This window comes from Streptopelia decaocto (genome assembly GCF_964273445.1).
Source record: "Streptopelia decaocto genome assembly, chromosome: 9".
Taxonomy (NCBI): Eukaryota; Metazoa; Chordata; class Aves; order Columbiformes; family Columbidae; genus Streptopelia; species Streptopelia decaocto.
The window spans coordinates 15,219,189-15,234,120 of record NC_138664.1 but is presented as its reverse complement, the minus strand read 5'-3'; the positions used below and the strand labels follow the sequence as shown (position 1 = coordinate 15,234,120).

The window sequence follows — 14,932 nt, the reverse complement described above, 5'->3', positions numbered from 1 at the left end:
AAACAGTTAGTCCTGCAATGAAGTTTGGCAGCCACAAAGTTCTCTCTGCAACAGGTCAACACTTGTCACTATTATATCAGTTTCTATTTCTGCATAATGAAATATTTCTTATGTTGGTGGTGACTTGAGTTGCTTGCAGACTAATGGATTTTAGTTGTTACCTGCATAAGCATCAAGGTGTAGTGAACCATCATAGAATAGTCCAGACAAATGAAACCTGACTTATCTGATAACAAAGGACTATTTCCTTCATAATAAGTAGATTTTTACTGCAAACTGGGCTCAGACCAGAAGAGTGTCTCCTTGTAACCATTGTAATTTCATATTTGTGGTAGAGCTGCATTAATGTGTAGTGTATGTTTGAACAGTGAATATCCACTGAAAAAAATCAAAACCTGAAGAATATCTTGTTTATCTGGTCAAATTGTGAGCCAGTAGTGTTCTGTTATTGGGTATGAAAGCAAATATAACAGCCAGAAACCAAGGCCTTGTTGCATGTTATTCATAATTTTGACATTATGTGGTATTAGGTTGTCCAGGCTATTGGATTGAAAAGGCTGATGCCAAAGGGGATACCCAGAGGGGAAAAAAAAAAAGACATATTAAATACAGAGACATCTGCTCCTGTTTTCAAATAATGTTGGAGAAATGGGTAACATATCACACTAATGCAGATGCCTTTTATTATACACAACTTATAATTAAATGCAGTTTTTCCTGTGGTTGGTGATGAAAGTGTGAGAGCAGCCTCAGAGGGGGGAAATGTTTCAGATTATGTAGACCACAAGTGACTATTGTACAGCAGCACCACAAGCCCCGTGCTGCGTGGCTCTCCATATGGTAACGGTGCATCGAAGCCCGTGTTTGCGAACCCGTTCCTGCCACGCGATAGCCAGCTGCTCCGTGCTGCCCGGCTCTGCCGTGGGTGCCTCGCAGCTCCCGCAGTCACCGCGCGTGTCAATCTTTTGCTATCATACAACAGTGTTTGAGGCAAAGCTGTTAATGGAAGTTATGTGTTTAGGAGGTCACCCTTTGAAGGGGGAGAAGTGACATACATGCAGACAAGGCTGTCTTGCCAAAGCTCCATTTTGAGGTAGCTACACATTTGAATAGGGCTGGAGAGGTACGGCACACATTTGTTTGTGGACAGTGCATTTTTTGTCTCCTGATTGAAACGATATGCATGTTTGCTTGTTGGTAGAAACATTATTCAGAATATAAATAAACTATTAAAAGATGCTAATTTAAAATAATGCTCTGCATATTAATAATTGTGAGAATCAGACATTGGAAGCCTGCTTTGAAAACCTAAACCTATGATTCAGCCAGTTGGACTAAGAAAGCAATAGAAAAATCTTGCGTTTAATGAAAATTGATCTAGTTCCTGTGCGACAAAGCTTAGCACTCTGCCCAGTGCGAAACACTGTGAAACCCTGACTATGTCTAGCACCAGGGGTGGGTAAAGCTTGGGGCACAAGTCCACAGGGAGATGGGGGTGGGTGGTTGTAACTTCTGGGCTGTGCTGATACCTTGCCAACCACAAGGTATTAATATATTTGGCCACAGCTTGAAGGGTTAACTCTCCTTACAGTAACAGTCCAGCCTTTCCTAATCCTTCCTAGCTTCCTTCAAGTGAAACCCCCCCTCTTTGGGATTGTTCTTTGTTTCACTTTCCCTGTGCTGCTGAATGGTAACTGTGGGCTAAGTGCCGCTGCACACCTGAGACCAACAATTTGTCCTGTCTTTCAGTGAATTTGTTGGGGATTTCTGTGAATGTAGGACTGGGCAGATCATCTTGAATCTCTCTTTTTCTTGAAGCATTAATATGGACAGGGGGGGAAAAGTGCTAATATAAGAATTAACTGTTGCAGTATTTTTAGCTGGTTGGGAATCAGCCTATTCTCTTTCCTAAAAAGGTCCACATTAGATGTGAGTTCCTGAAATGTTATTGCAACCACTAGCAATCTCCATTGTTGAGGCGCCAGAGTAGAAGAGAGCAGTCAATGTCTGTTGACCCAAGTTCATCACCAAAAATGAACTTACCTTCTGACTTTGCTAATATTCTAACAATTTTCAATGTCCGCATTTCCAAGATTTGCATTACTCAGTGTTTTCCATTACTGAGAACGAAAGAAAATTTATTCTATTCCAGATGATAGTCAAAAAAATACTTGCGGTTTGAATGGTTGATTGGCGGTAGGAGACCTCCTCCTGTACTGGTGGAATAGGCAGCTCCTTGACAGGGAATGAAGAAGACAAGTTACTTCCTGTATTGTGCGGTTTCACTTGTGACTGCAGAGTGAATGGCTTAAAGGATATTAGTGCTCCCCTCATATTACAGTGTGAGCTCTTGTTCCTAAGGCAATCTGTTGTGCCTGCAGGTTCCCCAGAGGATAGAAGAGCAAAGCGATGCACCTGAGGACAGCAGTGCTGGCATCCCAGGCGTGTGGGGAAGCTGGGGCCCCTGGTCTGCCTGCTCCCGGAGCTGCAGTGGTGGTGTGATGGAGCAAACGCGGCCCTGCCTCCCCGCCTATTACCGTGACCGGGGCTACCGGAGGCCAGGGCGGCAGTACCCGGCCTCGGAGAGAGCTCATCAGAACTCCCGCCACCACGAGGACTCGCTGACTGCCTATCCCGGCCATGTCATTTCTGCCATCCGAACATCTGTGCCGCTTCACAGGAATGAAGAGCAGCTTTGGGCTGGCCTTCGGGCCTCTGCTTCCTCCGGGGGCCACAACAACAGCCATCTGAGCAGAGGGGCACTGAGGGGCAGCAGACATTCTCAGTCCCAGAGGCAGAACGCCAAGCCAGAAAAGAGGTATGTGTCTACGCACACGTTTTATTCTTGCTATGAATTACGTATGTTAAGAATGACATGTCAGATTAGAGTTGGTATGTTTTAAATACTTATGGAAAAGTTATTAAAGACTAAGACTGAGTTTTACAATGTTTACCTTCTTCTGTGGAAGGCTGTCCTCCCTCTTGACTACTTACGTGATAATATCCAAGGACAGATATAATTTTTCTACAGTTGTACAAGGCAAATGATCCTATTTCTGTTCAAGATTTGTTTTATGATTTATTGAGATATTGTTCCTTTTCTGCTACATTCTCATTTGACGTTTTCATCTTCACCATAATAATAGAAATCAGAACAAGTAACAGGTCTATAATGAATTCTTAACCTTGGCCGTTCTGATATTAATAGATTGAAAAAAAAATTCATCAAACTTCTTTCATAAAGAATGGCCAACTTTTCTAGTCAAAACTCTAGGTTTGTTTTGTATTTTTCAGAGAGTTTTGATTTATGGGCTTTTTGTTTTCTCTTTTCCCTTTTTTGTTTTCTACCCCTTCTTTTAGCAAAATTTTTGAAACTAAAAATGTGGTTGTTTAATACATAGAAGATTTGAAACACTGTTTATATCAGTTTCATAATATTAGCTGTCCAGTTTTAAGGCTGGGTGTAACTGTGCTGTCACAATTAATTCCAATTCTACAATTTCTGGAGAAACACTTTATTCTCTTCTTAGATACCAATCTCTAAGGTCTTTTTATGTATGTGTGAGGAGAATGAGCACGGAGAACCCCTGGGAGGGAGTGCTCCTGAAATCCCTCTCTCTTTCCTTAGAATGCATTTTCTAGCAGGTGGGAGTTCTCTGATTCTTTCCCTCCCAGCCCTCTTTTCAGAGATGCATGGAGAGATTTTTGGGGGTAGTTAACAAAAAACCCCAAACAAACCAAAAAGAACCCAAAACCCAGCACCAAACCCCCCTTCTTCATATCATCTGCTTCTTTAAGATTCTTAGGTGAAGCACTCAACTGTAATTCCTTTTTTAAAGACATCTTGCTGACCCAAACAAAAAGAAGAATGTTACCTTGAGGCAATATTCCAGCCTGACTGCAATAAGACAGTAGGACTCTGTTGCTGGTGACAAAGACATCCTCAGCCCTTGCAAGAAACTCTTCATCCAGAAGAATATTTGAAAATAGAAATTATCCTGTGAACCTCCTGTTTGCCTCAGTGAAGCATAAATTTCAAAAAGTAGGACCAGCCAGATGTTGATCTTTCTAAGCAGTGGTCATTTCCTTCAATCACTGCTTTGTCTTTCTTTCAAAGCTGTGCAAATGGGTAGCCTAGACCTATGGAGTATAACTTCAATACTACACTGGTGATCTTGTAAAAAATCAGAGAATGCCAGAGGCAGGCTTGTAGTAGCAGTGTTAACATGACTGCATTGAGGCAGAAGTCATATTTCTTTTTCTGTTTTCTTACTTAATCATTTACTACAATGCCCTTCTGTTCTCAGCTGCGCAGCATAAGAGATACAGGTTGTACATAGCTGGGTTATTACTAATACTGGAAGCTTGGCCTTGAACCATCAGCGCAAAGTCATCCAAAGCCTGTTTGCTCCAGCCCCTTGGCACCCTTGGTCTCTGAGGGAATCCCAGCTGGCCTGGCCAGGGCAACTGAGCGGCTGCCAGGCTGCTGGCACCCTGGGCGGCCGCCCGCCTGCTGTCCCTCGCTGCTCTGGTGGCCTCTGCAGGCCAGGAGAAACAGAACAGTGTGGAACCAGCCCTGCACTTGTGGCTGGGACATGAGAGGACAGTGGGCAGAAAATAGCATTGACTGTGTGCAGAAGTGAAGCGATGTCCTTGCTAATAAATGCTTTGCCATATGAAATATTAAAATGATCATAATGCTCATTATGTCTCCCCTGGATGATGGAGGCCTTTGCTTTTGAAAATTCTTGTGCTTTCCTAAGCACAGTGCAAACTTCCGTACCGCAGTCTATTTTCCACCCACACACACACTGCCCCTTGGCAAAACACTGTGGATTCAAGGTCAGTGTTTTAATCTCATTTGCGTAATAAGTTATTTCCATCTTGTGTTAGGAGGGTCCCTGGTGGCATTAAAGCCTGTTGTATTGCATAACTTTCAGATTCTTTGGTGGTGACTGTAAAAACAGAATGAGAACAAAAAATGTTATTTGAAAATGAAATTATTAGAATGACAAACCTAACAGTTTTCCTTAACACAGAAAATCTGAAGTACAAACCTTCTTTACAAAAGAAATGACTGGTTCTATCAAATATGTGGAAAATGGATTTCAAAATGTAGGTTACTCTAGACATAATTTTTATACTGTAGAACAGTGTTCGATGTTCACTAAATGGGTGCTGTTGGAAATTGGTGTCAGGCTGTTAAAAAATATAATATCTGTGTTTTCACAATATGTACAGTCAGTGTAAACATTTTGGGATATTCCTTTTTACTACGCTGCACTTTATATAGAAGCTGTAATTTTAGCAGACTTCCGTAAAACAATAAAAGAGGAATGGACATTTGTGACTGAGATAAGCTCACATTTGATAACACAGTAAGATGAAACTGGCTGGCTTCCAAGGCAAATCCATTTTGACAGCAATAGCAAAGAGGCCAAACGTGTTTGTATCATTTAGCAACAAGTGGAAAAGTTCTCTACCTGCTTCCAGGCAGCTGACAAAGAACTGTTCAGTTTCTTTGGCAAAATTCAAAATATGATTTATATGTAATAAATTTTTACGTACCTTGTCTGTGAAGAGGATATTCACATTTTCAGCTTTTGAAAGTTATTTCCCGTGTGATTCAGCTGGGCTTTAGAAACCAGGGCTGCATGTGAAGCTCGGGGAGAGATTTGAGGTACGTATGATTAGAAGCCTAATTTAAAAAGTTTAAGTGGTCCCCTTTTTATCATAGTGCCGTAAGTAGAGTTGTTGCATAATTGAAATGTGTTTAGAAATTATAGTCAGTCACTGGAATGAGGGTGGAAACACAAAAGGAAAGCCGATGGGTCTCTGGGTTGTCCGCTGGCAAAGGGAGGGAGCTCTGCTCAGCTTTGAGAGTTCAGTTCCCATCACATTGGCCTTGGTTTTCAGTTCACCTACAGAAAATGCGTGGAGCATACCATGCAATAAGAACAAACAGGAACGAGGAGATAGGGAAAAAATATCAAAGCATTTAGACATCTTTATCGAGAGGCACATATGGAAAAGTAATAAGGACATGAGAAAGGATAACATGCTTTAAGAGAGAAAACACATCTGAAAAGGAAATATCATTCATGGGCTAGGTTTTAGTACTACTTAAATGTTGTTTTTCCATTACTTTATTTTGGTGCTAGAGAAGACAAACCTGCCATTTTATATAGATATGCTGAGTGTTAGAGTGCTTATAACAACCACCTTCACTTTCTCTGGGTGGCAAGGACTTTCATGGTGGAGCAGCAAAACTTCAGTGTCCGTTTCTGTAAGCACAACGTATACTTCATATGTGGTTCTCAGGAGCAGAAAGAAAAAAATACATTTATCACCAGAATAATGAAATAAGTAAAGCAGGCTTGCAGAAATAGTGCAAGATTAAAGAAATATGGTAATAAGGAAAGGGCTTCCCTAAAACTCTTTTTGGATTCGGAAAAGAAATGAAAGATTTTCACTGAGGAAATAATCCAAAAATCATCAACTTCTCACATGGCTGTGGCTCTGTGGACTTTATTCTGCCGCCAGTGGCTGATGTGAAAGTCTGCTGTGCTGCTTTGTACCCTGGATAGGGTCAGTTTGCATTTCTAGGCCTGTGAGCAATGGAAAGGAAGAGTGGATCGTTTAATGTTAAAACAGAATTTCCTTTCTCAAAGTATTTCTTTTGCCCTCTCTCACAGATGCTTTGACCAGGCAAATGTAGGTCACTCAGCTGGCAGGTCTACAATTAATCTTTAAAGGGACAATTTGGTTGTTATGTCCTTAACCAATTTAAGCATCTTTAGCTGTCTGTTCTGATGTATTTTTTTCTGACCTGTTTTAGTCAGTTCCATTGCACAGAGGTGGACTAGTGTGTGACTGCTGGACCTTCAGGTTCAAGAAAGTATTCTATTCTCAAGTTCTGAGTCTTTATATTTATTGGCGTGGGTGTTTGCTTTTCTTAATATTTGGAATTAAACCCGGCTCACGTACTTAGCCATCCCTCCTTTCGTTATTTCTCTAACAGAATGAAAACGTCATGCATTTTACCCCAAACCCAGTATGGTTATAAAAGCTTACTGTGGCTTGGTGTGTATGCAGGAGGAAGACACAGGGAGAAGGACTTGATCCTTTTCTAAGGATAAATTTTCCAGAAAAATCTGAAAGCAGCAGCGGTCATCAAAGAATTCATTTTGGTAGCACTTGGGAGATTTAAAGCTGTATGAGAAAGATGTTTATTTTCCTTTGGAATAAAATTCCAAACAGGTTCTAATAGCAATAAAAATCACGTGAGGTATTTCCTGGCAAAATGAATAGTGAGCTGGGGTGGTTGTGGCCTCAGGCTGACTTTGTGTTGTCCCACCTCATCTGCTTATTAATCCCCCTGATAGGCTCTAGGTCTCACTTAGTATTACCTAATCAGTATCAGCTTTTATTATGCTACTGTGAGCATGCTTTGAATGGTATTACCAGAAATAAAAACCTAACATGATACTATAATTACAAGCCACCCGAGAAGCTTTTGTAATCTCAGCTGCTGAACATTTCGGCCCTTCCTGAAGTGGGTCGACTGAAGGAGAGGAGGGGGAGTGAGGAGGCTGCTGCGTCCAGCCAGGTGATGGGCAGCGCATTCTACCAGTGAATTATTGCTTGCTCAGGAAGGGACAGAAACACAATGAAGCTCCCATCACAGTTGTAATGCATCTCCACAGAGTGATGCGGTTCCTTGCTTTGAGTTTCTGCTGGTTTACCTGCCAGCTGCGTGGTTAGATCATTCAATCAAACATGAAGCTAAGGGGAAAATCTTGTAGACTTGTAACTAAATTTCCTGGGATCAGAGGCGTTATTCAACTCATAGAGAAAGAAGACTGCAGTATTTGGATTCAAATTGTGGAATGCTATCTTGGTGTGGAAAATGACAGAAATGAGGTTATACAGCACTTGCTCGGAGGTCGGCAAAAGCCAATATAGTAAGTTATTGTGCTGGACATATTGCAACTATGCCAGATAGCAGTATTAGTAGTGATCTCTGAGGATGGAAATCTTAACTTCAGATAGTCCACATGTATCTCTCTTACATTAATCCAATTAATTAAACCTGTTCCCAAGAGGCAATTTACTTAGTGACCCTATTCATTAATTCCGCTCTGTCAGAAAGATGTTTAAGTATTTTTTTTTGCCCCTACTATAATACAGAAATGACATCACTCCTGTGGTACGATCCATTTTTCTACAGGAGATGCACTTTCTAGTTATAATTGCCTACTCTGTGTCCTCTAGCAGTTGAAACTTTTAGGTCAAATGTAGTTTTAATACTCATATGCTTATATCATACACGGGGAATAGTGAATATCTACAAATCATGGTGTGTTTACTGAAGTTACCAGAAATGTAAACCAACCTAGTCAGTTCCATAATGAAAATCAGTAAAATGAAGCGAATGCCTACACCGATTTAATTGCAATGAAATGTGCTGATGAAGTGTGAATAATGCGCTATAATGTGGCAAAAGAAGTTTGTGATCCTCTTTCCAATGTGTGATGTGCTCCCAGAAGGAGTGGTTTAACTCTCTTGTGACCAAACATTTGACAAAGATAACTGCTCACCGTTTTAAAGCTATTTTCTAGGTCAGCGAACAGATAGGCACGCATTTTCATAACATAAAACAGAGTCAAAGGGCTCCCTTCTTTCATTCATGTTTAAGTGATTTTCTCCAGATTGATTTAGAGCTGGTGAAAAGTGGGTGTGTGGAATGCAAAGCTGCACAGAGCCACAGCACAGTACTGAGGCGATACGTAGTGGCTTTTGATGTGAATCAACCCAACTGTTGAGAGCTCTCCCTTCTGAGCAGATGGAAATACATTCCCAGCACCAGTAAATCATTCATTTTTGTTCAAAATGACACTTGTGAGAGTCTGCTAAAATACTGAGGTTTAACCTTGATAGCAGTCGTGACCAGGATAAGACAGTTTATTTTGTGAATATATAAAACCCGAAAGAAAATTAAAAGCAGTAGGAGGGCTGGAAAGCAAATGGTTGGATAGGACAGTTGTGGGGCCAGTTGCAGTTTTGAATTATAGAGGAAGTGCCAGGGATTAAAAATAAATATCTGAAATTATTTTAAGGATACTATTTTAGGAGTAATAAAAATAATAAAGTACATTAAAAAAATATATATCTGTACCTATTCTGTTAACAGAAACTTAGGTAATTAGGACCTGTTTTTTCCATTTGTAGTTATAATTTTGTGTCTGCAAAGGCTTCTTGTTCTCCCTTTATTTTTTTTTCTTAATTATATTTTAAATATTGGAGCGATATTTCAATAACTTCGTTGCTGATAGGAATAGCAACTTCCAGTTTTTTGGAAACAAAATCAAGGCAACTCTAACTACATTAAATACTTGAACTGTATGTAAATGAGTAGTGTCCTTTAAAAGGTGTCAATTACAATAATGTAATGCTACTAATTAGATCTTTCGCTATGATTTAAAATATGATTGCTGTATTGCCAGGGCAAAAATACAACCAGCAACACTCGAGGGACTGGGTTAGAGACAGCTGCTTAATTCCCAAGTAACAAGGGGCAAGAGCCTGAAGAACGGTCTGGGCACCCAGAGCACCCAGGCCACCTCTGCACTTAGCCAGGGCTCACCCATGGGCTGAGTTTCCTTAGCACATTGGAGGACTCATCTGGTCATTCCAGGACAGGATTCCTGGTAAAGCATCCTCTGAACGTTTTGAAAAAAGCTGCAAACTCAACCAAGCTCGCAACAAAATTGAAAGAAAGTGCTGAGCGTTGGTTTCACATCTATCCAAATGCTCTGTGATGAGATTCTGTTGTCTCTCATTACAGTGTTGTTGTGGCTGGGCTTGTGGAATAATTTCTGGCAAGAGACAAAAGAAAATTTTGGAAAAAATATCGTGGAGCTTGTATTTCTTGAGCAGTTTTCCCTCCTCATCTCTGGTGGGACTGGTGGCTGAAGGCTGGTACCTTCCCAGAACATTACATTACTCCTTGAGAAACAGAGTGAAAGGTCATGACTTGGAAATTAGGGAAACTGGTAGTTGCTTTGAGTTCATTCTAAGAAAACATTGCAACAGCAGGACAAGAAGTCTTCTGTGGTGTCATAAATGAGAGTTTTGCTGATGTTCAACCTTCCAGTGTTTCATTTACAAGAGAAGTATTTTGATACTAGGAGATAAGTTGAATGAAATACTGCAAAGCTCATGTAAAATACATTCTTTATTCTGTCAGACATCAGAAGAGAAAGAAAATGAGCTATGCTTGAGCTGGAAGTGAGCCAAGGAACCTCTGTTTAGAGAATGGTGGGAGAAATGTAAGGAGAAAGGAAGTGATGAAAGAAGGGGAAAAATGAAAATATATGTTGGAGAGAAGCTTTATAAAGAGCACTTCAGAGAACAGGTGGAGGCCCAGGAAATCTGTAATCTTAATTGTGTATTTTAAAGATGCTGCATATCCTTGGTTCAAAGAGGCTTTCTATTCAATATAAATAACCAGCCCACCAGCTCCGAAAGTACTTGATTCTTAGTGAACCTCAAGAACACTTGAGGTTCAAAGCATTGGTCTTAGCATAAACTATGAGGCAGTGATAATGCATTTATTTGCCTACCAAGGCACATGTATGCTTATGGCTAAAATTAGAAAAAGTTACTACAACACAATTCCTTTTTGTCACTCAAAAAGTGCTGCAAGGGACAAATTTTCACTATTCTCAGCTGACTTATCCTCAGCATGAGATAAATTGTTAATAGTTAGACCAACAGGAATACTAACTAGTAATCATTAGTTTAAAATATTTGCTACAATCCTTATACTAATAGCACAAAACCTGTTTTTAATACTTGTCAGGGCAAATGTATTTTTGAATTCAATGGTATATTTAGGTTGGCTGGAGTTTAAAGGGGCCCATCATTTTTGTTATCAAGATGCTGAACAGATTTGTCTGAACAATCATGAGGGGGGTGTATGTGTATGAGAATTATGCCCAAAGAAAGAAGATTGCCAGATCAGCGTTAAACAGCTGTTATGCCTCTACTTGAGATGAACCCAAGAGATCAGAGATGTCTCCTGGGTAGGGTCTGACATGAAACACTTAATGCTGCTACTTGTTTTTCAACATATATTTTTATGTTAAGCAGTAATTTGCCCTTATATGATAACTCTGTTCCTGGTGGCATTTTTCCCCTTTTCCTTGTCAATAGTACATGCAGTCTTCATCCTAACTGCAAATATTGCTGATTACTTTTCTCATCTATTTATTCCCTTTTTTTCTTCTTCGATCCAGTAAAGAACTGAACAATTTTTAATATTGTGTTTATTTGATACTAGACAGTTTAGCCAGACAGCCTAATAGGTGGTAGAGCTGGTGATATTTACTTATTGTTGCCTTTTTGATACGTTTTCCTTTCTGTTACTTCTAATTCTTGAAGGGATATTGAAGACCGTTCTCCATGCAAAGTAACATAGACAATCATTGATTGACATCTTTTTATTAGAAGCAATTAAATAAAAGGCTTGGCCTATGGATCAGCAGTGGCAGAAATCCTACTGACATAAAGATATACAGCCAAATGCCCTCGTGTAAAATGAACTGGCGTGGCTTATAAGAAACCCAGGAGCATGTTGCTTTTCTGGCTGATGTAGGAGGAGGAACTTTTCTCTAAATGAAACAGATGTAGGATATAAATGTAGCTCTCCCCAGTCCTGAGTAGTCTCTGTGTATCTAAGGACTGTGTGGACTCTGAGAAGGAAGTACACCTGACAGACCTGTGAAATTTCTGGCTATGAACGTTAATTTACAGGCAGTGGAAAATTAGCATGACTGTTCTGCTAGTACAGTCATATTTGGTTCAGCTGAAAAGGGGCCCAAGTGTGTGCAAAAAGAGCCCTGGATTTGCACAAGTGAGAAACACAGAGTAATCCTGCAGAATGAAGTGCCAGGGTTCTTTTTCCTGCCCCTTTTTTTTCAAACAGTTTGTGTTTTCTCTCTGGGAGTTGCTTTTCTTTTGATTTTTACCTATTTATTGTGTATTTCAATGAGCAATGAAGTTCTTTTGACTGCTTCAGTTCTGAGCGTTACAATGCTCGTATCTTAGTGCCAATGGTTGACTTCTCTTACCTATTGGAGTGCAACCCTGCAATCATTCTCATGACTGGTGCTCCAACTTACAGTTTCAATACCTAAGTAAATCCATTTATAAACAACATCTGCTCTTCAGGCACTGTGTTTGTCAGAAGGAGCCTAAGCATTATTCATTATTGCTGTTTTCATGTAGGCTATGTGAAGAGTTTGTACTGACGCAGGCGTATCCTTGATATGTCAGTGCAGTGCAGCATGTTGCAGGTTTTGGAAATATATGAAAATCTTTTCTAAATACAGCTGTTTTGGGAATTGTGCCGGTGGAAGGAGTGTGGGGCTCCATTCTGCTGCCAGACTCCTGTAATTATTTCTATTAATGCTAGGGAACTTGGTAAGACAGAATCTAATACTTTGCTGGAAAAGCTTTGTCAAAGTTTTCTAAAACTTGGAAGTCTAAAACCAAGCTCTTGCTCAAATCAGATTTTCAGAGTTTGTCTGCAAGCTGTTGACCATGGTTCATACACTCAACTTCACTCCTGTAGCAACACATACGCAACATCCTATTCAAATGTTCTTCTTAACCGTTGCTGCGTTAAGAAGGACAACTCTGTTTTTTAGCATACCTGAATATGTAAAATCTAATGCTGCACTCTTCTCTAGGTCTGGCTAAGTAGGCACAAGGCTTAGGGGTGTGCTGTTATTTGCCAATTCATTTTTCTTCCTTTATCTGTGTGTTAAAGGAGAGTGCATCCCAACTGTGCCCTGGGTGGTGACAGTGATGATGGTGTGCATTTAAAAAAAAAAAAGAGCTCCCAGGCCTTGCTGTGGGGAGGAGTAAGTGGCTTATAATGAATATAGGTAATAATAAATGAATGACACATAAGAAAAAGCCGTGCTGGCAGCTGAAAACTCCCAACAAGCCATCAGGGCTTGACCTTTTTCCATCAGAAAAAGCAGATCAAAGCTGGCTTGATTTAGCATAAAGCAAACCGATTCAGCAAGGTTAATTCAATTCTGATCATTAAGTTAACAGCAGATCTTGTCTGATTTTCCTCCCCCTTTTCCCCGATTCCCTTTTCCCCATTGTTTTCTCATGTGTGGATCTACATAACACTCCCTCACTGCTACATGGCATCATAAATTCCATCTGACACTCCCCAAGAATTATAAAAGTTAATTACCACCAAGCTATTTTTACAAGCTTCTTTATTACATTGCAACAAACTGCATTCCTAATTTATAAGGATGTTGCCAAGTGAATAAAAGATGCTTTAAGGCAAAACAGACAGTGTTCAGAATAGTTTCAATCCAGGCAATATTGGTTTAAATGAATGCATGAACACTGATAAAGATGTTAGTAATTAGAGGTCGTGTGTTACACTTTGTTTCCAGCAGTTTGTGTGTTGAAAGAAATGTGATATTTCCAGCTACAAAAAGTTAACCTTCCGTTTCAGAGGAAGTGTGTTCCCATGAAAATTCCAGGTCACATTTACTGCACAGCCTGAGCACACTAAAACTTGTGTTCGGTGCTACATGATGGTGTCTCGGGTTATTCTGGCCCTGACTGTTACAGGGGAAGAGGCAAGGGAGAGTACTTGCCCCGGTGAGCCTTGCTGCAACCACAGCAATAGCATCATAAGGGTGCTGGAAACTTAGGCTGCCAGAAGCGGTGCCTCATTTCTTCATCAGTGGGGACTCCAGCAGCATTTCCAAGTTACAGTGTAGAAAAAGCAGCCAAGATAAGACAGGAGCTAACAGTAAAATTGTTGTTATTGCTTTCACTTCTTAGGCACTCTTATTGTGTGCTTGTTGCAGTGATCAACCATTTTAAAGGAAAAAGGTCTGGCTTCCCTCAAAAAAAAGTTTTTCTAATTTTTGTGAATAATTTGATGAGACTCCAGCAGCTTTTGGACACTTGCTGCTTTCAACCATGAGTCTTTCTTTCAGATACTAGTTTTTCTGTGTTTAAGACTACTGTACGCCTGCCCACTTAATCATTTTTTCCAGGCTGAAGAGTCTTAGTTTATGTCACAATTTCTAGTGTGTCTTTCAGTTCTTTTCAGTTCTGACTCATGACCCTGAACTGGAGATTATCAGTCAAATGTCAGTCTCATTTTTTGACCTTTTGCATAACCTGTCCTAGTTTGCCAGGCAGCAGTTCTTCCAAGGGGGTCAGACGATGCACTAGGTGTTCCTCTGAAAGAGTCTAGTGCTTGTTGCTTCATATAAAGTGGCAGTGAGAAGGCTGTGACAGAGGCATATTCCTCTGGTCTGCACGTGGCTATTGCTCAGTTGTTAGGAGCTTTCTCCTCTTGTTGATGAAAAGTGCAGGCAACCTGACTGTAGATGATAAATTCCAAAGGATCGTTTCAATAGAGCTGCCACGCTCTGTCCACCCCTGTGAATACCACCCTGTGAACAGCACCCCTGTGCTCCCCGCAATGAAGCAGGAACTTTCTCAATGACCCGAGTTGTTGCCAAGGTTGGTATTTCAGACACTTCAAATTTGATGTGGTTAAAAATAGCAGCAACACAAGGGAAATAAATTGATTTGCACATTAAAACAAACAAAAACCAGAAAACACAATCAAAAAACCACAACACAAAACTGTGTTCATTTAAATGAGGTTGGCTTTAGTCTCAACTTCAGAAATAATTCCCATTCATAATTTCTCTTTCCTCTCCCGTCCTCTTACTGGAAGCTTTTTTTATCCTCCCTTAATGCCAAAAACCATTAGACTACTTTTTTTTTTCTATTGTAGCTACCAAAACCCTACCTCAACAATGACCATCACTGTCACAGAGCAGATTAACGGGTATAAACAGCTCAAGAGTGC

General features: G+C 40.3%; 1 protein-coding gene across 1 annotated transcript in view; it reads left to right on the top strand.

The window, feature by feature from the left end:
• The window catches only part of LOC309443580 (thrombospondin type-1 domain-containing protein 4-like), an 83,257-nt gene that overhangs the window by 21,714 nt on the left and 46,611 nt on the right, over positions 1-14,932 (top strand). The window contains exon 4 of the mRNA XM_082060659.1: positions 2,382-2,818. Within this exon, the coding sequence (XP_081916785.1) occupies positions 2,382-2,818 (437 nt within the window). The remainder of the gene's footprint in view (positions 1-2,381; positions 2,819-14,932) is intronic.